Below are 25,137 nucleotides of genomic sequence, written 5' to 3'. Positions count from 1 at the left end.
GGGTGGAGGCCAGAAGGGAAGCGGGGAGGAAATGCCTTCTGTCTCTTACGTAACTTTCCCTAAGATGCCAGATGTAGTTTCCAAACTCTCTCTCTCTGTCTCTCCCCATCCCTCCTGTAGAGAGAAAGTGATCCGTGCCTTTGGTTCTCATCCTCCCAAAAACTAGAGGTACCTAATTATCTACTTGCAATTTCTTGCTTTCAAACTGCTAGGTTGGCAGGAGCTGGGGCCAGAGACGGGAGCTCACTCCGTCACGTGGCACTCGGGTCTCGAACTGCTGAACTACCGACCTTCCGGTCTGCAGCTCAGCGTCTTAACCACTTGAGCTACTTCAGCCCTAACTGTGCATTATGTGTTAATAAAAACAGCAAGCACATTGTCTGATACTGTAGGTATATCTCTGAAGCCATTTTGAACTCAGCCTCTTGCGTTCAAGTCTTAACACTCCCATGCAATGAGTTAACGGAGGTGCGCAGGGAAATACGTATAATACTCCTCTATTTAGGGATTTCCTCAGCAGGCCTATGCAAAATTTGTCCTTTAAGCATTAGCGGTCAACTTCTCCATGCCAGAAGAAACCAGATCAGGAGAAAAGGTCAACGCACAAAAATACTGTTTGGTCCAAAGTGCTTTGTGGGTCGGGAGGTGTGGGTTCATTCCACGAATGGCAGCTTTTCCTCCCCTGCCTTCCTGCAACAGGGGAAAGCTCCTTACAGCAATGTTAAGCAAAATGGATAAAGTCTTTGTAGGCTTAAGGTACCCTAACATCCAGGGACTGTCTTCCCGGAGACGAGGCTGAAAAAATGGTATCGTTTCTTGGGAGAGAAATCCTATCTCAGAAGCAGACAGGCGAAAAAAGCTGGCTAGCAAATGGAGGCAGATGCTAGCTGATCAGAGAGACGCCCCGCGGCCATCTTGGGGAAACACCCGTCTGGATGAACATCAAACGCCAAAATGCTTAAGCTCCAGGAATGCTCACTTTGTGTAACGGGAAACAGCTCCCGTCCAGTTTTGCCAGGCGGGCTGGCAAAAGAGGCACAGACGGTTGGGACCCAAGGCGTCTTCTTTGCTGCGGCACGCAGGGTCGGATTAGGAGGGACTTGGGCGGGGAGAGAGAGATGCTGACGGAGAAGGTGGACCCGCTCTGTTCAAGACAAGCCGTTCCTGGTCCCTCCGGTGTAGCTGGGTGGGCTACTTGGAGCACTCTGGTGGCGGGTGGGTCTTCTGTGAAGCCAGCTGGATAAACAGTCCTAAGAACAGGGAGAAGGGACGAAAAGAAAAAGTGTGTGATTCAAACAGATCGAGATGGGTGGCCGTGTTAGTCTGTCTGTAGCAGTAGAAAAGAGCAAGAGTCCAGGAGCACCTGAAAGACTAACAAAATTGGTGATAGATCAAGATGGGCAGAGCCTGTGACGACCCCTTATTTGGGTAGGTCTGGTTTCCCTTTAAAGGGTTCTTTATGTTTTGTTTTACTGTGTATATCCGGCTGCCACCAGGAAATTTAAGGCTTTCCAAACCTGTATACTATACTATTTCTATCACTGGGTAGGTAGGTCGGTTTTAAGGCTTTCGGGGTACTAATGTGGTCCTGGGAAGTATTTATTTCAGAACTGGTATCTTAAATAAAAGTAGATTTATTGATATAATTTGTAAATAATATGGTAGTACACTGTAACTAGGAATGGGTAAATACTAAACAATTGCTTTGATATTTCACACACTTTTCTCTCTCCCTGTCAGGGATCTTGGCATGTAACTTTGTAACACCTTTTTCCTTCAGGCCATATACATTTACTGTTTCACTTTAGCCTGTCACTCAGACTTTTTATTTTTCTCTGTAACTTTACTTTCTTGTTTCATATACATCCAACTTTTCTTCATACACAGAACTAACTCCTAAGCACACAAAACTGCTTCTCTCCCAGACTTCAGAACTCTAACTTAACAACTGTCTTTATCAACTGTCAAACCTCTAACTGTCACTCCTGAAGGACATACCCATTCATCCACTCAGAAACCCTTTCTAAAACCCCTTCCCCTCTCTGTCAATCACCAATCACCCCACACTTGTCTCTTCAAGCACTCTAGTCCATCACACAGCCATGCAACCAAACTTTTAAAGAGACACACACACATATAAAACAAGGAATCATTACAGAGCCATATTAGTCTGTCTGTAGCGGTAGAAAAGAGCAAGAGTCCAGGAGCACCTTAAAGACTAACAAAAAGCACCTCAAAGATTAACAAAAAGCACCTTAAAGACTTAACAAAATTGGTGATAGATCAAGATGGGCAGAGCCATATTAGTCTGTCTGTAGCGGTAGAAAAGAGCAAGAGTCCAGGAGCACCTTAAAGACTAACAAAAAGCACCTCAAAGATTAACAAAAAGCACCTTAAAGACTTAACAAAATTGGTGATAGATCAAGATGGGCAGAGCCATATTAGTCTGTCTGTAGCGGTAGAAAAGAGCAAGAGTCCAGGAGCACCTTAAAGACTAACAAAATTGGTGGAAGTGTAGGCGCTTTTGTGAGTCACTGCTCAATTCTCCAGATATCTGAAGAGCAAGAGTCCAGGAGCACCTTAAAGACTAACAAAATTCGCGGCAGGGTGATGAGCTTCCATGAGTCACTGCTCACTTCTTCAAATTCAAATGTCGGCTGTTCAGATTCTTTTTGAAGAATCACTGCAAGGCTGAGACGGGGCGATGGGGTAGTGAGGTGGTTGAGTGTCCAATGTTCTGGGTCTCGCCAGCTTTTGGAGTATTTTTAGGGGACCTTTTTGACATTTCTGGACTCCTCCAGATTTGACAAGGGTCCACCAGATCCCCGGGAGTAGGAACTGGAAGCAGAAGACTTAAACTGAGCCCCCCATCTGTGGCAACAGTGGGCGAAGGTTTCAGTTCGTCTTGAAGCAGCTCTGAAGGACCAGCTGGGGAGTTCACGGCTGGAAAGCTACTTCAAACCCCAAATTAGAGCCTCCATACCTCGCCACAAATCATCCTGGCGAAGACCCTGTGAGTAACCTTTCTACTATCTATAATCGTCAAGCTCGAAAAGGATACTTAATTGTTCCTATAAATCTCTCCCAGAGGGAAAGGGAGGGGGAAGACTCCCATAGTAGGTGGCGAGCCAGAGTGCCGGGAATGTTACTGGATCAAACTGAAAGGGGCACAATAACACTCTGAAATCTTCTATCTGCTACCTGGGAAATAGCGACTTCAAGCTTAAAGAACTTAGTTGGAATGATGGAGAGGGAAACAGGCTCTCGTGGAGCTAAAATGGCGGCGGGCTGTAGTTTCTTTGCCTGCGCAGTTACACAGTGAATGTTGTTCTACTGTGTCTGCTGACGTGCGAGATGGCTTTCTCGGCAGCATCTGAGATCGCTTGACGGATGGAAATTTACTGATGTTCTCAGATGATCACTGGGACTGCTTAAAAAGCCAATTGACGGGAAAAATTACAACTGCTGCCCTGGAAGCCTTGGGAGAGTTTTGGGAGGGCTTCGGAGAGGAGATCACAGAGGCACAAAATCAGATGATGCCAGATGGAAAACGTCGGGACCTGCTTCAACACTCGATATCTACAAAGAGAGATTTACCCAGCTACTGCTTTTATGGGCTGGTTGGAAATAATGCAGCCGATGCAGGGTTCGAGATACAAGGCTGCTTGTTTTCGTACACAGGCGAGCCAGAAGAGGATGGGACAGTTAAAAATCAAAGGCACAAAAGAACAACGATTTTGATGAGACGTTTTCAAAGAAAGGAAGAGAAACTTAAACTTTACAAATAAGTGGAAGTAGCACTCTTTGACAGTCTGCATGGTTTTAATGGGCTGAAGGGATAAAGATCTACTAAAACTGGAACTTTTAAGCTGTTGAAAACTGTTTATCTACTGTGTGTTTCTACACCTGATTTACATTGTTATTTGACACCCAATTGATTTATGAATATAACCTGAAGCAAAGTACTTCCAACTTTTGCATTGTCTTGACTGACTAATGAAAGCTATAAAATATGGACTTCTAATATGAAACAATTTACTCTCTGTACAACTTTAATGCCAGGAACTGACAGAGTAGAATTTTTGCTCACAAGCAGGGGTCATTCCCTGCTGGAACGCGCCGGAGCGGTGCTCCGGCAGTAAGGAGCCCAGGGGCACACACTCCCTTGCCACCTGGGGGGATTTAAATATATTTCTTTCCCTTCCCCAGATGGGGAAAGGAAAGAAAGGCATTCTAAACAGGCCTGCCCTTTGTCAGGGGGTGTGGCATATGCAAATGAGTTATGCAAATGAGCTCCTGTACCTCTTTTTCTATGAAATGACCCCTGTTTATGACTGCTAATAAACTGCCTCCAAAAGACAGGAAGGGGGCCGGGCACACCCCTCTGGTGCCGCCACTGAAAAGGCCCTCTCCTGCGTGCCCGTCAGACGAGCTTCTTCGATCAGTGGGACTGTCGGGAGGGCCTCTCCCTGTGGTCCTGATACCCATCAAAGCTTGAAGAAAAGCCGAGCACTTACCTGTGGCTTCTGCATGAAGGGTTTCTCCATCGACGCTCCTCACATGGCCGGAGACGAACACTTTTCTCCCCTCCAGCTTGTCTAGTTTGCTCTCTGCCAGGACTACTGAGCCTAGTGGGACGGGGCTGCAAGAGGAAGACATCTCCCTTGTCAATAAAATCTGGCTTCCTGCCCTGCCCGGCAGCACAGGGATGTGCAAGAAGCACAAGCAGTGGAGGAGGAGGAGGAGGAGGAAGAACGTTCAGGAATGGGGCTAAACAGGGCTATATTGGGGCAGGAACGCCCAGCAGGAACTCATTAGCATAATAGGCCACACCTAACAGCAGACACTCATTAGGATTGGCTACATTAGGGGTGTGTGGCCTAACATGCAAAGAAGTTCATGCTACAAAAAAAGCCCAGGGTTTTGACAACAAAGTAAACATAATAAAAAGCAAAAGGTGGGTGTGGTTGGATGACCACACTTCTGGTAACATGTGGGGTGTGGCCTAATATGCTAATGAGCTGTGCTGTCGGGGGTGTGGCCTAATATGCTAATGAGTTCCTGCTGGGCTTTTTCTACAAAAAAAAACATGAGCCTGCACTGCAATGTGGCTGTGAAGAAAGCTAATGCAGTCTTAGGATGCATTAACAGAAGCCTTGTATCCAGATCACGGGAGGTGGTCGTTCCGCTCTATTCTGCTCTGGTCAGGACTCACCTGGAGTACTGTGTCCAGTTTGGGGCACCACGTTGACAAGCTTGAGCGTGTCCAGAAGAGGGCAACCAGGATGGTGAGAGGGTTGGAATCCAAGTCTTATGAGGAAAGGCTGAAAGAGTTGGGTCTGTTTAGCCTGGGAAAGGGAAGGCTTAGAGGGGACATGACTGCAGTCTTCAAGTATTTGAGGGCCGTCATGTAGAAGATGGAGTGGATCTATTCTCTCTTGCTCCGGATTGCAAGACTAGATCTAACGGGTGGAAATCACAAGGGAGTCGATACTGGCTAAATATCAGGAGAAACCTCCAAACTGTAAGAGTGGTTGAGCAGTGGAACAGACTGCCTTGGGAGGTGGTGGATGCTCCTTCGCTGGACAACCATCTTTCAGGTATGTTCTAGGGCTATCTTTCGACTATGTTCCTGCAGAGTGCAGGGGGTTGGACTAGATGACCTGCAAGGTCCCTTCCAACTCTAGCATTCTATGATTCTATGGGTTTAGCCAGGAACATCAGCTCTGACCTGGATAGCCCAGGCTAGCCGGAACTCGTCTGGTCTCAGAAGCTAAGTGGGTAAGACAGTCCTAGTCAGTATTTGGAAGGGAGACCCACCAAGGAATACCAGGGTCTCGATACAGAGGAAGCCACCTCTGTTAGTACCTTGCCTTGAAAACCCTATTCGTCTACATTCTTTATAGTCCGCCTTTCTCACGGGGACTCAAGGCAGATCAATAGCCTCGAGAGGTGGTGAGCTCCCCCTCCCTGGCAGTCTTTAAGCAGCAGCTGGACCAACACTGGTCAGGGATGCTCAAGGCTGATCCTGTATTGAGTGGGGGGTTGGACTAGATGGCCTGTAGGACCCCTTCCAACTCTGTGATTCTAGGATTTTGCACAGAATGAGTCGGTACAATCAGCAAAGTGGGACGTGTCAATAATGAATGCACGTGGATTTGAGGAGTCTGGAACCTCCAGAAAGTATTCATATTCATAAGGTACTGGCTGGATATTAGGAAAAAGTTTTTATGTAAAAGCTGTGCAACAATGGAATCAGCTGCCTCAGGAAGTCCTTTTCTCCCTTTCTCACAAGACAAGAACTCGTGGGCACTCCATGAAATTGCTGAGCAGCCAGGTTAGAACGGATAAAAGGAAGTCCTTCTTCACCCAAAGAGTGATTAACACTTGGAATTCACTGCCACAGGAGGTGGCGGTGGCTACAAGCATGGACGGCTCCAAGAGGGAATTAGCAAAGCCTACGGAGCAGAGGTCCATCGGTGGCCATTAGCCACAAGGTATAGATAGGAACTCTCGGTCTGGGGCAAGTGATGGTCTGTATTCTTGGTGCTGGGGGGGGGGCAACAGTGGGGGGGGGGCTTCTAGTGTCCTGGCCCCATTGCTGGACCTCCTGATGGCACCAGGTATTTCTGGCCACTGTGTGACACAAACGGTTGGACTGGATGGGCCATTGGCCTGATTCAACATTGGCTTCTCTTGTGTTCTTATGTCCCCCAATTCTTGTTTTGGCAGAGCATAAAACATTCACCCCTTGAGCGCCCCCTCCCCCAATGCACTCACGTCTTGTAGTTTATGTTCAGGTTGGCAGTCATCACGTGGCCCAGGAGGCTCATGGCGCAGCCCCCGAGGACGCTGTCCAGAATGGTCGCGATGGAACCCCCATGCACAAACCTGGAGGGCAAAACAACAACAACAAAAAACACCTGAAGGTGGCACAAATGGGCCTCCTATCCAGATACAGTGCAAAAGTGATTCTAGTCCAGTCACAGTCCACGCATTTGCTTCTTTTTTTGTTTCTTTATTTTACGCCATGCAGTGCTGCTGATGCTGCTTCCAACAATTGCCACGCGACTACAGATTTCCCAGGTAAACAATCTGTTTCCCTCAATGCTTCGTCGGGTCGCTTTATACTTGGAGCTGTTTTACAAATAAATTACAATATAGTTACGACTCTTATTCGTTTGTTCATGGTAGGATAATAGAGCCCCTGAAGAGATAGTGAATAATGAGAGCCAGCGGATGCTGAGAAAATACAAGATTAACTCTGAGTAGGAGACGTAGAGCATGGGGAACACGGCTTTCCACTTCTATTGAATGCCGCCATCATTTGCACAGTGGTATTTTTATGATGTTATGTAGGTTGTTTATGTGTATTTTATTGTATTTACTGTTTTATTGTATTTTAATGCTTGTACGCCGCCTTGAGCCAGTTCGCCGGCAAGGCGGAATACAAATTGAAAACAAATCATCATCATCATCATCATCATCATCAAAACCAGTTCTCCAGATTAGAGTCTGCCACTCTTAACCCACTATACCATACTGGCTCAGAGGAGGGCGACCAAGATGATTAGGGGGCTTGGAGCACCTTCCCTATGAGGAAAGGCTGAAGGGTCTGGGACTTCTCAGGTTAGAAAAGAGACTACAGAGAGCAGACATGAGGGGTGTGTGTGATGACTTCAAGTTTTGATGTGTGTGTGTTTCTTTAAATGTTTCGTTTGACTGCAGGAATGTAAGGAGAGTGATAGAGGGAGACAAGTATGATGTGATTGGCTGATGACTGAGAATGTGGGAGGAGAGATGTCTCTGAGGGGATTCTGTGTTTATAGAGAGATGTGGAGAGTTTTTGTCTGTATGACAGAGGAAGCAGTGGGAGTTTAGCCTGTGTGGCTATATGAGAGAGTTTAGCCTGTGTGGCTATATGAGAGAGTTTAGCCTGTGTGGCTATATATGAGAGAGAGAGAGATGAGACTGTCAGAGTTGATTTTTGGCATTTGAGAGACTGTGTGACGCCAAGCTTTGTTAGTTATATTTATAAGTTCCTTTCTTCAACATCAGTTCAACATCTTGCACAAAGATGGGACCTAATTGGACTTTATCACAATGGACAATCTGGGACTATGGATTCCTGAAGTTGGTAATTATGCATATCTCTAATGTTTAGTTAGGGCCAAGAGCCATACGTTTTTGTTATTTTGTAATCCTTCTAGTCTGTGCTAAATTCTCTACTGAATAAACTTATTCTGGTTTTCTAATTTGTCTGCATTGTGGTAACTGGACTTCAAGCCTTTTTCCTTGTGCCTGCTGCTCACCAAATGGCGCTACCTTGGTAAGATTAACTGCACAGCTCTAGATTGAGTTGCTGATGTATTCAGTCCCAGGTGCCAACTGAGATTCTGGGATCTCTAATCTCAGGCTGGTGAGGGATTAAGTCTAGAGATCCCTGGTGGCTATAGTTTTTAGATTCAGAGAGCCTACCTCTCTGAGTTAGTGTGTAATGTATTGAGTCAGTGTAGAGTTCTTCCCCTCATCCCTGGACTGGCCTGGGGGGCAGAATCTATACACTCCCCAATAAGCAGGGCCTCACAGGGGGTTTATAAAATGAGTGGAGAGAATTGACAAAGAGAACTTTTTCTCCCTCTCCTAAAATATTAGAACTTGAGGGCATCCAAGGACGGACAAAAGGAAATACTACTTTACACAGAGAATTATTAAAACATGGCATTCGGTGCCAGAGGATGCAGTGGTGGCCACAGGCACAGACAGCTTTAAAAACGGATTAGATTGATGGAGGATGGGTCTATCGATGGCTACTAGCCATGGCGACTGCGGGGAACGTCCCCATTGAGAGGCACTGATCCTCTGAATCCCAGAGCCAGGAGGCAACATCAGGGGAAGGTCTTGGCCTATATCGCCTGTTGTTGGCCCTTGTGTGAGACGGGATGCTGGACTAGATGGACAACTGGTCTGATCCAGCAGGGCTCTTCTGATGTTCTTAGGTTCATTTATGCATATACCACATTGCGAAATCACTGCTGCAGTATGGTAGGTCAGAAATAAAACCCTTCCCTGCCGCCCATGCACAAATAGGATTTATCGAGCCTTACCCCGGGGGTCCTTCCAGGTAGGGACCCAGCTGGGCCACACAGGCCATCCTCTTCTCCGACCAGTTCAGAAACATAACGTACTCAAACCCCTTGCCTTCCTCATCCAAGTTTCGGAGGAACATCCTGCTTTCTTCGCTCCTCTCCTCCTCATGTTCTTGCCTCATCCTTTCTGTGGAGGCAGTGAGAAGTGACAATAGTGTGGGGTAGTGGTTAGAGGATTAAGAACATAAGAGAGGCCACGTTGGGTCAGGCCAATGGCCCACCCGGTCCAACACTCTGTGTCACACAGTGGCCAAAACTCAGGTGCCATCAGGAGGTCCACCAGTGGGGCCAGAACTCCAGAAGCCCTCCCACTGTTGCCCCCCCCCCAAGCACCAAGAAGACAGAGCATCACTTGCCCCAGACATAAGAACGTAAGAGAAGCAATGTTGGATCAGGCCAGTGGCCCACCCGGTTCAACACTCTGTGTCACACAGTGACCAAAACTCAGGTGCCACCAGGAGGTCCACCAGTGGGGCCAGAACTCCAGAAGCCCTCCCACTGTTGCCTCCCCCCCCAAGCACCAAGAAGACAGAACATCACTGCCCCAGACATAAGAACGTAAGAGAAGCAATGTTGGATCAGGCCAGTGGCCCACCCAGTCCAACAATCTGTCTCACACAGTGGCCAAAACTCAGGTGCCATCAGGAAGTCCACCAGGGGGGCCAGAACTCCTGACGCCCTCCCACTGTTGCTCCCCAAGCACCCAGAAGACAGAGCATCACTGCCTCAGACATAAGAACATAAGAAAAGCCAATGTTGGATCAGGCCAGCGGCCCATCCAACCCAACACTCTGTGTCACACAGGGGCCAAAACTCAAGTGCCATCAGGAGGTCCACCAATAGGACCTGTTGTGAGGATTAGATAGAGGAGGGGGGAAGGATGTGAAAAGGTACTCTGAGGGACACCAATAAAATAAATACAGGTCAGAGGTTCAGGATCGACTCGACTCTTAAAGTGAAGGACTTTATGGAACGGCATGGGAGTAAACTGGGAGGTGGAGAGATGGAGAAAGTGAAGAGGAAGTGTGGAATCCCATCAGAGAAAGAAGGAGATGGCTCAACACAGGATTATTCAACTGCATGGGATGAAGAACTTGAACCAGCAGAGAAACTGAACCTGGAACTGAAACCTCAAAGGAAGACAAGAAGAAATAAGCACACACGTAATGGATGGAACAATGATAAGCGCCGCTTTTAACTGGGATGCAAAAGGGCGCGTGTGGAAATCCGCCTTTAAGGGACCGCCTTTCCCCATATGTTCCCCCAAGGGCACTACGGTCTGGGGCAAAACATCTTTTGGCTGTACCAGCACCCAGAGAGGTTAAATATGCTGCTACAAGGGCCAGGGCTTTTTCGGTGGCAGCTCCTATCTGGTGGAATGAGCTCCTGGAGGAGACCAGGGCCCTGATGCAATTCCGCAGGGCCTGCAAGACGGAGCTCTTCCGCCAGGCTTTTGAGTAGGAGCCGCCACTGTCACTGTACCACCACCGCGTTGCCATTGGCAACGTGAACTGGCCTGGGAACGGAGAACCGACGTGGGAAGACCGATTAAGAATGAGACAGTAGCACCACCTGAAACACTGTATCAGAGCCCCTGCCTTGGATGTACTAGGTGAGCACTGATTTTATACATAACTTGACATTTGATGGTTTTACTGATTTTATCGTTGGTATGGCAATTGCCTCTTGTTAGCCGCCCTGAGCCCACAGTGGAAGGGCGGGATATAAGTTTAATAAATAAATAATAAATAAATCAGACTGTCCTTGCCTGGCATATGATCCAGAATGTCTCGGTACGAGGGCAATTTTTTCCAAGTCTTGTCTTTGGACATCTCCATGTACTTGTTGAACTGCGTCATCATGTCCGGGCTCCAGCTAGAGTTGGGGAGGGAATAATCTTTTGCCTGCTTGGACTGATGGACGGAAGCCTGAAAATAATAACCGGGCTGGGGTGGGGGAGAAAAGTACATGTCAGCACGAACAAGAGCCGGACATAAACGGGAAAGGGGACCACGTATGAACACACGGCGCTGCCTTATACTGAATCGGTCCATTGAAGTATCGGTCCATTGGTCCATTGAAGTATTGCCTACTCAGACTGGCAGCAGCTCTTCAGGGTCTTGGGCGGAAGTCTTCCACATCACCGACTGCCCAGTCCTTGTAACTGGAAATGCCGGGGATTGAGTCGGGGACCGTCTGCATGCCAAGAACATGCTCTACCCCTAAGCCACGGCCACTCCCTGCACAGCCCAGACTTGCTTGACACGTAACCGATTAACTCAGCCTCCCTTTCCTCACACTCCACCAGAGACTCTGCAGCAGTTTGAAATTCCTGCGTAATTCACATATGTGACCGGTCGGCCCGATGTCCACATTATTTTTCAGGGACAGCCAGAAATTCATTTTGCATTTTGTTAATCTTTAGGATGGAGGGGAAATAAGACCAAGTACATAAGAACATAAGAGACGCCAATGTTGGATCAGGCCAAAGGCCCATCTAGTCCAACACTCTGTCACACAGTGGCCAAAAATGCTAGGTGCCATCAGGAGGTCCACCAGTGGGGCCAGGACATTAGAAGCCCTCCCACTGTTGCCCCCCACCCCCGAGCACCAAGAAGACAGAGCATCTCTTGCCCCAGCCTGAGAGTTCCTTCCTATCTATACCTTCTGGCTAAGAGCCACTGATTGACTTCTGCTCCATATGCTTATCTAATTCCCTCATAACATAAGAACATAAGAGAAGCCAATGTTGGATCAGGCCAAAGGCCCATCTAGTCCAACACTCTGTGTCACACAGTGGCCAAAAATACTAGGTGCCATCAGGAGGTCCACCAGTGGGGCCAGGACATTAGAAGCCCTCCCACTGTTGGCCCCCCCAAGCACCAAGAAGACAGAGCATCACTTGCCCCAGAGTCACTCTGCTCCATATGCCTATCTAATTCCCTTATGAAGCCGTCCATGCTTGTAGCCACCACCACTTCCTGTGGCAGTGAATTCCATGTGTTAATCACTCTTTGGGTGAAGAAGTACTTCCTTTTATCTGTTCTAACCCGACTGATAACATTCTTCCCATATCAAAGATCCATGTGACTCTAAGCAATAAAGCATACAATAAAGTCAACATATTTGGTGTCGTGGTGAAGTGCGTGGACTCTAATCTGGGAGAACCGGGTTGGATTCCCCACTCCTCCACTTGCACCTGCTGGATGACCTTGGGCAAGCCATACTTCTGGCACAGCTGTTCTTGAAAAAGAGCCGTTTCTGTCAGAGCTCTCTCAGCCCCACCTGCCTCACAGGGTGTCTGTCGTGGGGAGGGGAAGGGAAAGGCGTTTGGAAGCCGCTCTGAGACACCTTTGGGTAGTGAAGGGCGGGGGATAAATCCAATCTCCTCCTCCTCCACATATCCATTTGTCATAGAGACATGTACTGCATATGCTAGTCATGGTCACATCCTACTGTCCAGTTCTGAATTTTCCTCATAACCCCTCCCCCCCAGCTTATATTCTCTGCAAGACCTTCCTTCATTCTCTATAAATTTCTCCCCCCCCCCGCTTTCAAATGTGAGATATGGGCCGTGAACCCCATCAGCGTATTAAGTGGTGTGCAAAGAAGCATCTCCTTTTGCCCATCCTGAATTTAGTTTTAATCCATTTGTTTGTTTAAAACACTTCTATGTTGCCTTTCCATCCAACAGGGTTCCTGGGGTGGTGTGCATCAAACATTAAATAATTTGTCTGCTCCTCTTTGGGGTCAGGAAGGAATTTTCCTCCAGGCCAGATTGGCCCAAAGATCCTGGAGGATTTTTTGCCTTCCTCAGGGCATAGAGCAGGGGCCACTGGGGGGAGTGTGTGTGTGTGTGTGTGTGGGAAGGTAGCTGTGAATTTCCTGCATTGTGGAGTGAGCTGGACTAGATGACCTTTGGGATCCCTGCCAGTTCCCCCCCGTCCCCCCGCCCCAAACAGTCTAGTGGCACCTTTAAGACCAAGTTTTATTCCTGTACAAGCTCTCCCTCCTCTGCGAGGACAGATCTGCACGTCCCCCGTCCCCCACAATAGCTAGCCATCCAAAACAGTCCAGTGGAGCCTGAGCGGTGGGTGTTGCCTTCTGACACACTTCCGCTGACACCGGGGGGGGGGGGGCATATGCAAATAAGTTATGCTAATGAGCTCCTGCACCTCTTTGTCTACGAAATGACCCCTGCTGATAAGGGAATCCCAGGCGCAAGCCTTAGACCCAAGATGGCAGGACTCGGCATCAGTGTTCCCTCCAGGCGTTGTTTCGTAGAAAAAGAGCTAGGGGAACTCATTAGCATAACTCATTAGCATATGCCACACCCTCTTACATCACCTGAAGTGTGTCATAAGGCCACACCCCCTGACATCGCCGGAAGTGTGTCATAAGGCCACACACCCCGCCCCCAACGGTCCCGGCTGCCGCCGGCGGCCTTGCAGCTCCACTGCCGAGTCCCATGAGGGGCAGGGCAGTGGACCTGCAAGGCCGGCGGGAGTGCAAGGAAGCCCCGCGAAGGCCCTCCCTGGCCCCAGGCAGGCAGGGGTGGGGAGAGGCAGGGAGGAAGCAACTTACCCTCCCTCTTCTCCTGCCTCCTCCTGGCTGAATGTACCTCACCCGGGGGAACTGCGATCCCCCGTGATCCCCCCCGAAATGACCTCTGGTTCCCTCTAAGCCGAGTAAGTGTGAGCTAGCTCACAGTTTCTTAGCCTCCAGCTCACACGTTTTTGCCTTAGCTCAGGAAGGAGGGCTCCGGAGCAAGCTAATCTTTGCAGCAGCCAAATCGCTCGCTCACAAATTTAATGGCGGTACTAGCTCACAAAGGAGAATTTTTGTTCACCAGACTCCACAGTCCCCTAGAGGGAGCACTGCTCAGCAGGATTGCCAGAAGGGAAGAGGCTGCACCTAACGGCCTGAAAAGTACAAAAGAGGAAGATGTAGCAAGCCGGGCTGCCCTAGAGACCAGGAGGTGCTGTGGCACCACACAGAGGAGCAGAGATCGCTGCAGCTAAGTCCCAGAGATTAGGAGGGCCACCACAAACTGCTGTCTTTATGCATACTGCGAATTCTCTCTTTTCTATAATTAACGTACAAGTGTGTTGCCAAAGGTCCCTAGCCTCAGTGTGATTCTTGGGACCCCCCAAATCCATTCATTTATTTATAAGTTTCATTTGTGAATCACTCTGTCCCTGAATACTCAGGGCTTGGAGCGATGAACGACAGAATAACACATCAGGATAAAAGACGATTCCCAGCCGTTATGTAATTTAGAGAAAACAATTAAAGAATTCGCAAAGCAAACAAAACGGTTTATAGATGACGTTAGCAGATTCTAGGCTATGTCGCCGCTTCGTGAAAGAGGCAAGGAAGACATAGTTGGAAGAACTGGAAAAGGGGAATGTAGGGAGGGAAATAGTCATGTATGGCTGCGAGAGTTGGACTATAAGGAAGACTGAGCGCCGAATAATAGATGCTTTCAGGGCTTTTTTTGTAGAAAAAGCCCAGCAGGATCTCATTAGCATAACAGGCCACACCCAACAGCAGAAACTCATTAGCATAGTAGGCCACACCCTGACAGCACAGCACATTAGCATATTAGGCCACACCCCCATGTCACCAGAAGTGTGGTCATCCAGCCACACCCACCTTTTGCCTCTTATTCTGTTTACCTTGTTTGTTGTCAAAACCCAGGGCCTTTTTTTGTAGCAGGAACCCTTTGCATGTTAGACCACACACACCGAATGTAGCCAATCCTAATGAGTTTCTGCTGTTGGGCATGCCCTATTATGCTAATGAGTTCCTGCTGGGCGTGGCCAACTCAGGAGCCAGCCGGAACTCCGTTCCTGTGCGTTCCTGCCCAAAAATAGCCCTGGATGCTTTGGAATTACAGTGCTGGAGAAGACTCTGGAGAGTCCCTTGGACTGCCAGGAGATCAAATCAGTCAATCCCAGAAGAAATCAACCCTGACTGTTCCCTGGAAGGCCAGATACTGAAGCTGAAGCTCAAATACTTTGGCCACCAAATGAGAAGGGAGCAATCAGTGGAGAAAAGATTGAAGGGAAAAGAAGAAGGGGACGGCAAAGGATGAGATGGCCAGACAGTGTTATCGATGCAACGAACATAAAGTTAAGCAAACTCCGGAGCACGACGGAAGACAGGAGGGCCTGGCATGTGTTCCGTGGGGTCACGAAGAGTCGGACTCAACTGTGCGACTGAACAACAACAGAGGGGAAAAGGAGGGGGGAAAGGGAGACAGTGTGGTGAGAAAGGGACTTATTTCCATGGCTGGTGGTCTTGTGAAGTGATTTGTAAATTTTGGATCCAAATACAAGACCAAATTCATAAGATTACTGGTTATTGGATTCCCAAAACCCCTGAACTGTACCTTCTCAATTTATGGGATCCTTGCAATGTTCCCAAGCTATTATGTTAGTGTTGATTGCTACTAAATGTGTAATTGCTTCACACTGGAAATCAACATCAATTCCATCGTGGCAAGAATGGTTCCTAAAATTGTGGGATGTATTCATTCTGGACAAGGTTACAAACAATTTAGATAAGTCTAGAGGTCCCTCAAATCAGCCCAGCCCCTTCATAGAATCATAGAATGTGAGAGTTGGAAGGTACCTTGCAGGTCATCTAGTCCAACCCCCTGCACTCTGCAGGAGCATAGCTGAAAGATAGCCCTACAACATACCCGAAAGATGGGTGTCCAGCCTCCGCTTGAAAACGTCCAGTGAAGGAACATCCACCACTTCCTGAGGCAGTGCGTTCCACTGCTCAACCACTCTTACAGTTAGGAAGTTTCTCCTGATATTTAGCTGGTATCAACTCCCTTGTAAATTCCACCCATTAGATGTAGTCTTGCAACCCGGAGCAAGAGAGAATAGATCTGCTCCATCTTCTACATGACAGCCCTTCAGATACTTGAAGACTGCAATCATGTCCCCTCTAAGCCTTCTCTTTCCCAGGCTAAACAGACCCAACTCTTTCAGCCTTTCCTCATAAGATTTGGATTCCAACCCATTCACCATCCTGGTTGCCCTCTTCTGGACACGCTCGAGCTTGTCAACATCCTTCCTAAAATGTGGTGCCCAGAACTGGACACAGTACTCCAGGTGAGGCCTGACCATGGCAGAATAGAGCAGAAATAACACCTCCCGTGATCTGGGCACAATGCTTCTGTTAATGCATCCTAAGACTGCATTAGCTTTCTTCACAGCCACATCGCACTGCAGGCTCATGTTTAGCTTGTGATCAACCAGAACACCCGGATCGCTTTCACATGTGCTGCTGTCAAGCCGAGTCCCTCCCATTCTATATCTGTGCTTTTGATTACACAAGCGTTGGTCAGGCATCTCAAACAGTCATCACGTCCTAGACAAGAATCAAATCTCTCCCCTCTGCTCACACTGAATGAATTGTCATGATTCCTCTTCATGCTATATTGAAGGTTCTAATGCTAGTTTATATCTGTTAAGATGTGATATTTGGAGCTTTGTTTGTATTTATCTCTTGCTGTTCTTTGTAGATTGCACGCCATCCTATTGTCAGTTTGTAATATTGTTACATTGTTCAATAAAATTTTAAAAAAAGAAAGGGAAAGGTAGTGCAGGACCAGATAGTACCCATCGCTGTCCTCAACCACTCAAGAACCCCTCGCCTCCGACAAAATACAGCCCTATTTCACAGCTCTGGACAACGTCCCTCCCCATACTCACTGTGGTGCTGGAGGCTGGCGAAAGGGTGGAACCCAGCCAGGCCCTCTGGCATGCCAGTGCTTGAGGTCCACGTCTGGGGGCCGCCCGGCAGGCCAGCCTAGCCGCCGTCCGACCGCAGCTCCTGAGCACGAGATGCATCGTGAAGACTTTGGAGCAGCAGACTCTGGGGGAACGAGCTTCAGCTGCTTTTCCAGCTAGTCACTGTAGTATGAATGGGAATATAAAGATTTTTATATATGTGGGTTTTTTCTTCTTCTTGATTGTGCATATTCATATTTCTCTGGTTTTTATAGATTTATTCTTTAAGTAATATTTTATTAGGATGTTAGAAAGGCCTGTTATATAGAAGGCTTTCCTCTTGTAGGTCTGATATTGTTAGCAGACAACATAATAGGTACAAAGTTCAATGATTCTGTAGTTCTTAGGGAAAACCTTTCAATGTCTGGGTCAGATAAGATTTTAGTCTCGTATCAATAATGAATACTTTTGTTTGGGATATGAAGAATCCTTGCCCATTATCATTTAGGTTAGGTTAAGTAAACACTTAGTTTGACGTAGATGTATGTTTCTTTTTATCTGGCCGATCAGAGGATTATTACTCAAATTACCACTGTCTTTTGTAACCAATTATGCTGTTTGAATATTGTTTTCTTGATGATGTCAGTTCCAATGTTCCCTCTAAGCTGCGTTGTTTTCTGAGCAAAAATTCTCCTTTGTGAGCAACTGGCATTAAAGTTGTGAGCGAGCGATTTGGACACTGCATAAATTAGTTTGCTCTGGAGCCATCCTTCGTGAGCTAAGACAGAAATTTGTGAGCCGGAGGCTAAAAAACTGTGAGCTAGCTCACACTAACTCAGCTTAGAGGGAACACTCAGTTCATGTATAAAATATCATGGAATTCCTGAATATGTTCAGAATAGGTTCAAGGAGAAGATGAAGAAGAAAAAGAAGAAAGTTGTCAATTTTGGATGGACTATTTGGTCTAATTGTTTTCCTGTTCATTGAAGCATATTTCCTGAATATGCTGAGAAGAAAGTAGTCAATTTTGGATGGACTATTTGGTCCCATTGTTTTTCTGTTAATTGAAACAAAACATAGATCTTCCTCCTCATTTGACTTCATTTTTTTCCATGGAATCTAGTATGTACAACATCACGGCGCAGCCGGTGGGAAGGCATGCCTGCCAATGAAGAGAGAGAGGAGAAAACAGCCCCTTCAGGTTTTGGCAAAGGAACGGCAGTTGGGCAAACTGCTCTTCCTTGGCACGCTAGGAGCTTCCGAGTTCATCTTGGCCGGCGATCAGTGATGTGCTTGCTAGGGCAGGCCTTGACAAGGTTTCTGGGGAGCTGGGAGCCAGCCCCAAAATCAGAGTTATCGACTTCCAGGTGTAGAGATCTATACAGACTGTACAGTCCGTACAGATACACTGACACGGCTACCTGTCTTGATCGACCTTCCAGGGAGAGCTCCTGGAATGACAACTGATCTCCAGACCAGAGGTCAGTTGAAGTAAACGGCTTGCCCTCCCCGGTGTCGTGGGCTAGTCTGAACAGCCTGAGCTCATCCAGTGTGGCTGAAGACTCCTCATTTACACCAGACACTTTGCTGTTGAATATTCTACCTGATAGGGAGCTGTGGTGGCTCAAGTGGTTAAGACGCTGAACTGCAGGCTGTGGAAGGTCGGTAGTTCAGCAGTTCGAGACCCGAGTGTGCCGCACGACGGAGTGAGCTCCCGTCTCTAGTTCCAGCTCCTGCCAACCTAGCAGTTCGAAAGCAAGAGATTGCAAGTAGATAAATAGGGACCACTTCGGTGGGAAGGTAACAGCGTTCCGTGCGCCTGGGTGTTTAGTCATGCCGGCCACATGACCATGGAAGCGTCTTCGGACAGCGCTGGCTCTTCGGCTTGGAAACGGAGTCGGACTCGACTGGCTTTCGAGCAAGGGAACCTTTATATAAAGTAAAATTAAATAAATTTTAAAAACAGAAGACCCTCCCGACTCCCCAATAACCTTGGCGTGACCTTTGCCGTCCCATTTGCGCCCCCCCTTAGACTCTTCCAGTATGACCTTTGACCTCCCACGCCGAGTTTCGGATACTACTTCATATCCTCCCCTTGACGGGTTACCTTGCCGGCTCCTTCTTTTTCTCCTCCTGAGACACCGGCTTCTGGTTTCCGCTTCCGGGGCGTGCGTTTCCAGACGCGAGGGGCCACGCCGCACGCCGCCGTGCCGAGACGAAGGGGAACCTTCGCGCTCTGCGCATGCGCCGAATCCATTTGGGTTCCGCCTCCGCCGGGCCTTCGTCCCGTCCTTCTTTCCCGTCGCCATAGCAACAGGAGCTGCGTCGGAGTGGTTTCCCCCTTGTGTCAGTCAACGTTGGGCTTCCAATACGATACCGCGTTCCCGCCCCGGCTCACTGTGATTGGATGTTTCGCTCCTTTCTCGCGCCCTCGTTCCAAATACTTAATTTTGAGTGGCTCAAGGAACGTCGGTCTGACGTTCTCCTGTGGGCGTCGCCTTCTCTGATTCGCGCGCGTGAAGGACAGCCTCGTCTGAGGAATACCTGGCGCTGATTGGGGGACGCGAGTGGCAAAGTGTACGCCCCTCTGTTGGAGTCCGGGTGTGGCTGATGCCGAGGCTGGGTTCCTTCGGCGGGACTCTGCACGTTCTCAGAGGCACTATTGCTATAGTAAAGTATCAGGCGTGTGCAGCCAAGAGCAATTTCCCGCCCCTTGCATTGCAAAGGGAATAATTAACCTGCGCTTCCCTGGTGCGGAGGAATCCAACTGTCCGGCTCTAACCACTGCCCCTTACGGCCAGCAGCCCAAACTCCTGCCTTCCTGCTAAAAAGTGCATGTTGCAAAATAAGAAGAATTAATAGAGTCGAGTTGGAAGGGACCTCCAGGGCCAACTAGTCCAACCCCCTGCACAAGGCAGGAAATTCACAGATACCTCCCCCCCCCACACCCCAGTGACCTCTGCTAAGGCAAAAAGCCTCCAGGATCTCCAGCCCAACTGGCTTGGAGAAAAATGGCTTCCTGCCCCCAAAGTGGCTGCATTTCCCTGGGAGTGTAAGAAAGGGTCACAAGAACTAAGCACTGAGGCAGCCCTTCCTGCCCTCTCTTTTCATGATGGTAATGGCCCTGCCTGCTGCAGCTGCACAGCAAGGAGATCTGCAGCTGGTGAACTGCTGGCTTTACCTGTCAGAGCTGCAGAGCCTGGTAAAGGAAAAGGCATAGGTAAAAGGAAAAGGCGTATAGGGTTGCCAGCTCCGGGTTGGGAAATTCCTGGAGATTTGGGGGGGTTTGAGGGTGGGGATTGAGCAGGAGCGGGACTTCAATGGGGTATCATGCCATAGAGTCCACCTTGTAAAGGGGCCATTTTCTCCCGGTGAACTGATATATGTCACCTGGAGATCCAATTGTAGTCCCAGGTAGAGATGTAAAGGCCCAGGGAAAAACGGGAAAAAAACCGTTTCCCCCCCCCGTTTTTTTCCTGAAGCCTTTTTGTTTTTTTCTGAAAAATTGGAAAAATTGAAAAAAGAAAAGAAAATAATTGATTATGGAACATTTTATTTTAACATGACGCATAAAATATTTTAAGACAAGGTGTTCAAATATTTTCCAAATCTATATATCTAATAGCGAAGGTGCCCCCTTGCGTGCGGATACTTATTTCCGCACATCGGGGGCACCTGGGGGGGAGGGAGATTTTCTTGCACACTTGGGGCAGTCCCCAGGTGTGCACAAAAATCTAAAAACCCAGAAAAAATATCGGGGGGGTACTTAAATCCCCCCAAAAGTGACAGAGCGTCCCCTGCGCATGCGCAGGGAACGCTCTGCGAACTCCCTCACCACCGCCACCACCACTTCAGAGGGGGGGGGGAGAGAGCAGTGAGGCCCAAGAGTTAGGGAGGGCGTGGAGAAGTGGGTGGAGCGAGGGGGTGGCGGAGGGGGTGGAGGAGATGGGGGGAACCGGCGGGATGGAGGGAACTTACCTCCTGCTGCTGCTTCCTCCTCTGCCTCATAAGTGTGGAGGTCCCTCCCCCCCGCGAGTATCGCGGGTCCCGCCCCTTGTCATTTCTAATATATATGTATATATGGTATCAGATTGATCTAATTTCTGTGCATTGAGGACAAGCAAGTCCTAGGTTACAAACTGAACTTTCCAATGCAAGAACAAGATGCATTTCTTCCTTTAGGAGGTGCAATTGTCAGAAGAAAAGAAAAAGGTTTCAGTTTTGTTTTTGCATGTGGGTGGGTATCCTGTTTGTAATAATTGTTTGGATACACTATATTTTTAATAGGCTAGTTGTGATAATTTCATGCCAAGTAAAAATGTCCATAGTTATATTTTATGTTCCTAAAGTAACAGAATGACTTTCAATTTAGAAAAGACAAAAGAAATGCTAATGTAGCATTTTTTTCAATTTTTCCGAAAATTTCCGTTTTTCCCCGAGCTTAAAAATTTCCGGAAATTTTACATCTCTAGTCCCAGGAGATCTCCAGCTACCACCTGGAGGTTGGCACCCCTCACAATGATATTCACTGGCGTGCGCTCTCTTGCACAGGTCATCTTATTTATCAAAACATTTATGTCCCTCCGTTCCTTATGACGGGTGGCTAATGATTAGGGTTCCCAGCCTCCTGGTGGGGCCTGGAGATCTCCCACTTTTACTATTGATCTCCAGCTGACAGAGATCAGCTCCCCTGGAGAAAACGGCTGCTTTGGAGGGTAGACTCCACTGTACCATGCTGAGGCCCCTCCCCAAACCCCGCCGTCTTCTCGATCCATCCCCAAAGTGTCCAGGTATTTTCCAACCCAGGCCTGGCAACCCTACATAGAGTCCTCGCCCTGTGAACTTTCTGCCTTTGTTCTAAAAAACGTTTCGGTGTGGACTGGCCTGCTGACGTACCCCTGTACGATGCCACGATTCCAGGATGTGGAGGCGCACTCAGCTCAGCCTCGGCACCGTCCAGGCCTCTTGTTTTCTTTGGCTTCACGTGTATCCCAATTCTTTTCACAATGGGGAGCCCCACGTGGCTTACAACCACTGTTCCCTCTAAGCCAAGTTAGTGTGAGCTAGCTCACCATTTTTTTTAGCCTCCAGCTCACAGATCTTTGGTCTTAGCTCAGGAAGGATGGCTCCGGAGCAAACTAATGTATGCGGTAGCCAGGTTGCTCGCTCGCAACTTTAATGCCAGCTGCTCACAAAAAGTAGATTTTCTTTGCTCACAAGACTCCACGGCTTAGAGGGAGCATGGCTTACACATTCTCCCCTTCTCCGTTTCATCCTCACAACACAATCCTGCGAGGTAGGTTGGGCAGAGTTATGTGACTGGCCCAAGGTCACCCAGCGAGCTTCCATGGCGGAGTGGGGATTCGAACCTGGGCCTCCCAGATCTGACAACCGCTGCACCATTTATTTATTTATTTATTTACTTATTAGTTTGATTTCTATATTGCCCTCCCAGAGGCTCAGGGCGGCTCACATGCGGCAAAGCTGAGTGCAAAATACAATACAGTATATAATAAATAGAACATTTTAAATCACAATAAACCTTCCAATAATACGGTGCTATACCTATATTAATCATCCAAGACGGGGACAACCCCCCAGGTTTGGTGGCCAGCTGTCTCAGTAGCGTGGTCTCCCACTACACTGTCTCAAGCTTCTGCCAGGGCCCGCTTGCCCCCGTTCTTATAGGGCAGCTGATGACTTGCCACCTCGTTGGTAGAATAGTGGCGGTGGCGGCTCCTACTCGAACGCCTGGCGGAAGAGCTCTGTCTTGCAGGCCCTGCGGAGCTGCATAAGGTCCCGCAGGGCCTGGATCTCCTCTAGGAGCTCATTCCACCAGGTAGGAGCCACCACCGAAAAAGCCCTGGCCCTAGTAGAGGCAAACTTAATCTTTCGGGGACCTGGCACTCCCAGGAGATGGAGCTTCCCCGCTCTTGAGGGAACATACGGGAAGAGACGGTCCTTCAGGTAAGCCGGACCCTGGCCATGCTGGCTGTCCTTAAGAGAACGCCTTTGAACCATGGCATGAGCATGCATCGTGGAGGGAAATTAGCACAAGCAATGTGCATCAACGGCCCGTCCCAGAAACCTGGCTTTTTAAAACCTGGAGAAGTGCACGAGAGAGGTCTGAAGAAGGAACAAGGCCTTGCATCGCTTCCTAACGCAAGAGGGAGTAATTGTTGCAGCGGCTCCAGACAGACGGTCTCCTTTCTCTTCCAACTGCATTCCTGACTGGTCTCTCTGCAAGGCTTTTTACGGCACATGGCTGAGAGCCTCAGATCCCATTAGGCAGAAACGTGATCATCGGCTGGGCAAAGTGAGGAAGGGGGTTAGAACACTGTGTTACAGCCGTGGCGAATGTTCCCTGGGAAGACAGGTTTGGTTTTTTCCGAACGCTCTGTTCAGCCACGGCGCCTGCAATTCTGGCGTGCGCCTTTCTAAAGAGGTAAGAGGGTTGCCAACCTGCAGGCGAGAACTGGCGATCTCCCGGAATCACAACAGATCTGCAGACTGCAGAGATCAGAGAGAGGAGGAGGAGGAGGAGGAGAAGAGGAAGAAGAGGAGGAGGAGATTGGATTTCTACCCCATCCTTCGAGAGCCAGTTTGGTGTAGGGGTTAAGTGCACGGACTCTAATCTGGGAAGACCGGGTTTGATTCCCCACTCCACTCGCACCTGGCTGGATGACCTAGGGCAAGCCGTAATTCTGATAAGAGCTGTCCTTGGAAAAGAGCAGTTTCTGGCAGAGCTCTCTCAGCCCCACTTCCCTCACAGGCAATCCGAACGCTCTGTTCAGCCACGGCGCCTGCAATTCTGGCGTGCGCCTTTCTAAAGAGGTAAGAGGGTTGCCAACCTGCAGGCGAGAACTGGCGATCTCCCGGAATCACAACAGATCTGCAGACTGCAGAGATTGTTCAGCCACGGCGCCTGCAATTCTGGCGTGCGCCTTTCTAAAGAGGTAAGAGGGTTGCCAACCTGCAGGCGAGAACTGGCGATCTCCCGGAATCACAACAGATCTGCAGACTGCAGAGATCAGAGAGAGGAGGAGGAGGAGGAGGAGAAGAGGAAGAAGAGGAGGAGGAGATTGGATTTCTACCCCATCCTTCGAGAGCCAGTTTGGTGTAGGGGTTAAGTGCACGGACTCTAATCTGGGAGGACCGGGTTTGATTCCCCACTCCACTCGCACCTGGCTGGATGACCTAGGGCAAGCCGTAATTCTGATAAGAGCTGTCCTTGGAAAAGAGCAGTTTCTGGCAGAGCTCTCTCAGCCCCACTTCCCTCACAGGCAATGCTCCCTCTAAGCTGTGGAGTCTTGTGAGCAAAAATTCTACTTTGTGAGCTGCTGGCATTAAAGCTGTGAGCAAGCGATTTGGCTGCTGCATGAATTAGTTTGCTCTGGAGCCATCCTTCTTGAGCTAAGGCAAAAATGTATGAGCCGGAGACTAAAGAACTGTGAGCTAGCTCACACTAACTCAGCTTAGAGGGAACACTGCTCACAGGGTGTCTGTTGTGGGAAGGGAAAGGAGTTTGTAAGCCGCTCTGAGACTCCCTTGGGTAGTGAAGGGTGGGGTATAGATCCAATCTCTTCTTCTTCTAGGTGGGGCTGAGAGAGCTTTCTCAGGAACTGCCTTTGAGAGAACAGCTTTGAGAGTACTTGTGACTGACCCAAGGTCACACCAGCAGCTGCACGTGGAGGTTTGGGGGATCAAACCCAGTTCTCCCAGATTAGAGTCCACACACTTAAGCACTACACCAAACTGGCTCTCACACCAGACTAGCTCAACAGACACCCTGTGAGGCGGGTGGGGCTGAGAGAGCTCTTGACAGAAACGGCTCATGAGAGAACAGCTCCGAGAGAACTTGCAACTGACCCGGGATCACACCAGCCAGCTGCACGTGGAGAAGTGGGGGAATCAAACCCAGTTCTCCCAGATTAGAGTCCGTGCTCCTAACCACTACACCAAATCGGCATTTTCAGTGTTTGAATACATGATGCATAGTCTAGGGCTGCCAAGTCTGGGTTGAGAAATTCCTGGTGATTTGGGGGTGGAGCTTGTGGAGGGGAAGAGAGAGTCCACCTTCCAAAGCTGCCCCTTTCTTGAAGGAACTGATCTCGGTTGCCTGGAAAGCAGTTACCATTCTGGGAGATCTCCAGGTCTCACCTGGAGGCTGGTAGCTCCAAATATATATGATTCGCCTATGCAGTACAGCCAATGTACAGGCTGGATTCTATCAATGTCTC

General features: G+C 48.8%; 1 protein-coding gene across 1 annotated transcript; it reads right to left on the bottom strand.

Moving 5' to 3' along the window:
* Nucleotides 1–386: 386 nt before the first annotated feature.
* On the bottom strand, nucleotides 387–19,035 carry LOC107126254 (acyl-coenzyme A thioesterase THEM4-like). Its single transcript, XM_015429796.1, has 7 exons — nucleotides 19,005–19,035; nucleotides 16,880–17,080; nucleotides 10,918–11,095; nucleotides 9,108–9,276; nucleotides 6,781–6,891; nucleotides 4,518–4,642; nucleotides 387–1,250 (listed from the first exon to the last, which is right to left on the bottom strand). Exons 2-7 carry the CDS (start codon nucleotides 17,015–17,017, stop codon nucleotides 1,192–1,194), a joined length of 780 nt encoding a protein of 259 aa, XP_015285282.1. The 5' UTR covers nucleotides 17,018–17,080; nucleotides 19,005–19,035; the 3' UTR covers nucleotides 387–1,191.
* Between the last annotated feature and the right edge of the window lie 6,102 nt (nucleotides 19,036–25,137).

The sequence above is a fragment of the Gekko japonicus genome, unplaced genomic scaffold (assembly GCF_001447785.1).
Source record: "Gekko japonicus isolate JY-2015 unplaced genomic scaffold, Gekko_japonicus_V1.1 scaffold1096, whole genome shotgun sequence".
Taxonomy (NCBI): domain Eukaryota; kingdom Metazoa; phylum Chordata; class Lepidosauria; order Squamata; family Gekkonidae; genus Gekko; species Gekko japonicus.
This window is presented reverse-complemented; position numbering and strand designations above follow the sequence as displayed.

Coding starts and splice junctions, on each gene's coding strand:
- LOC107126254 (XM_015429796.1), bottom strand. CDS start 17,017: ATGCATCTCGTGCTCAGGAGCTGCGGTCGGACGGCGGCTAGGCTGGCC. Junction 11,096..16,879: donor CGCCAGCCTCCAGCACCACA/GTGAGTATGGGG, acceptor CCCCCACCCCAG/CCCGGTTATTATTTTCAGGC. Junction 9,277..10,917: donor CATTCTGGATCATATGCCAG/GCAAGGACAGTC, acceptor CTGCCTCCACAG/AAAGGATGAGGCAAGAACAT.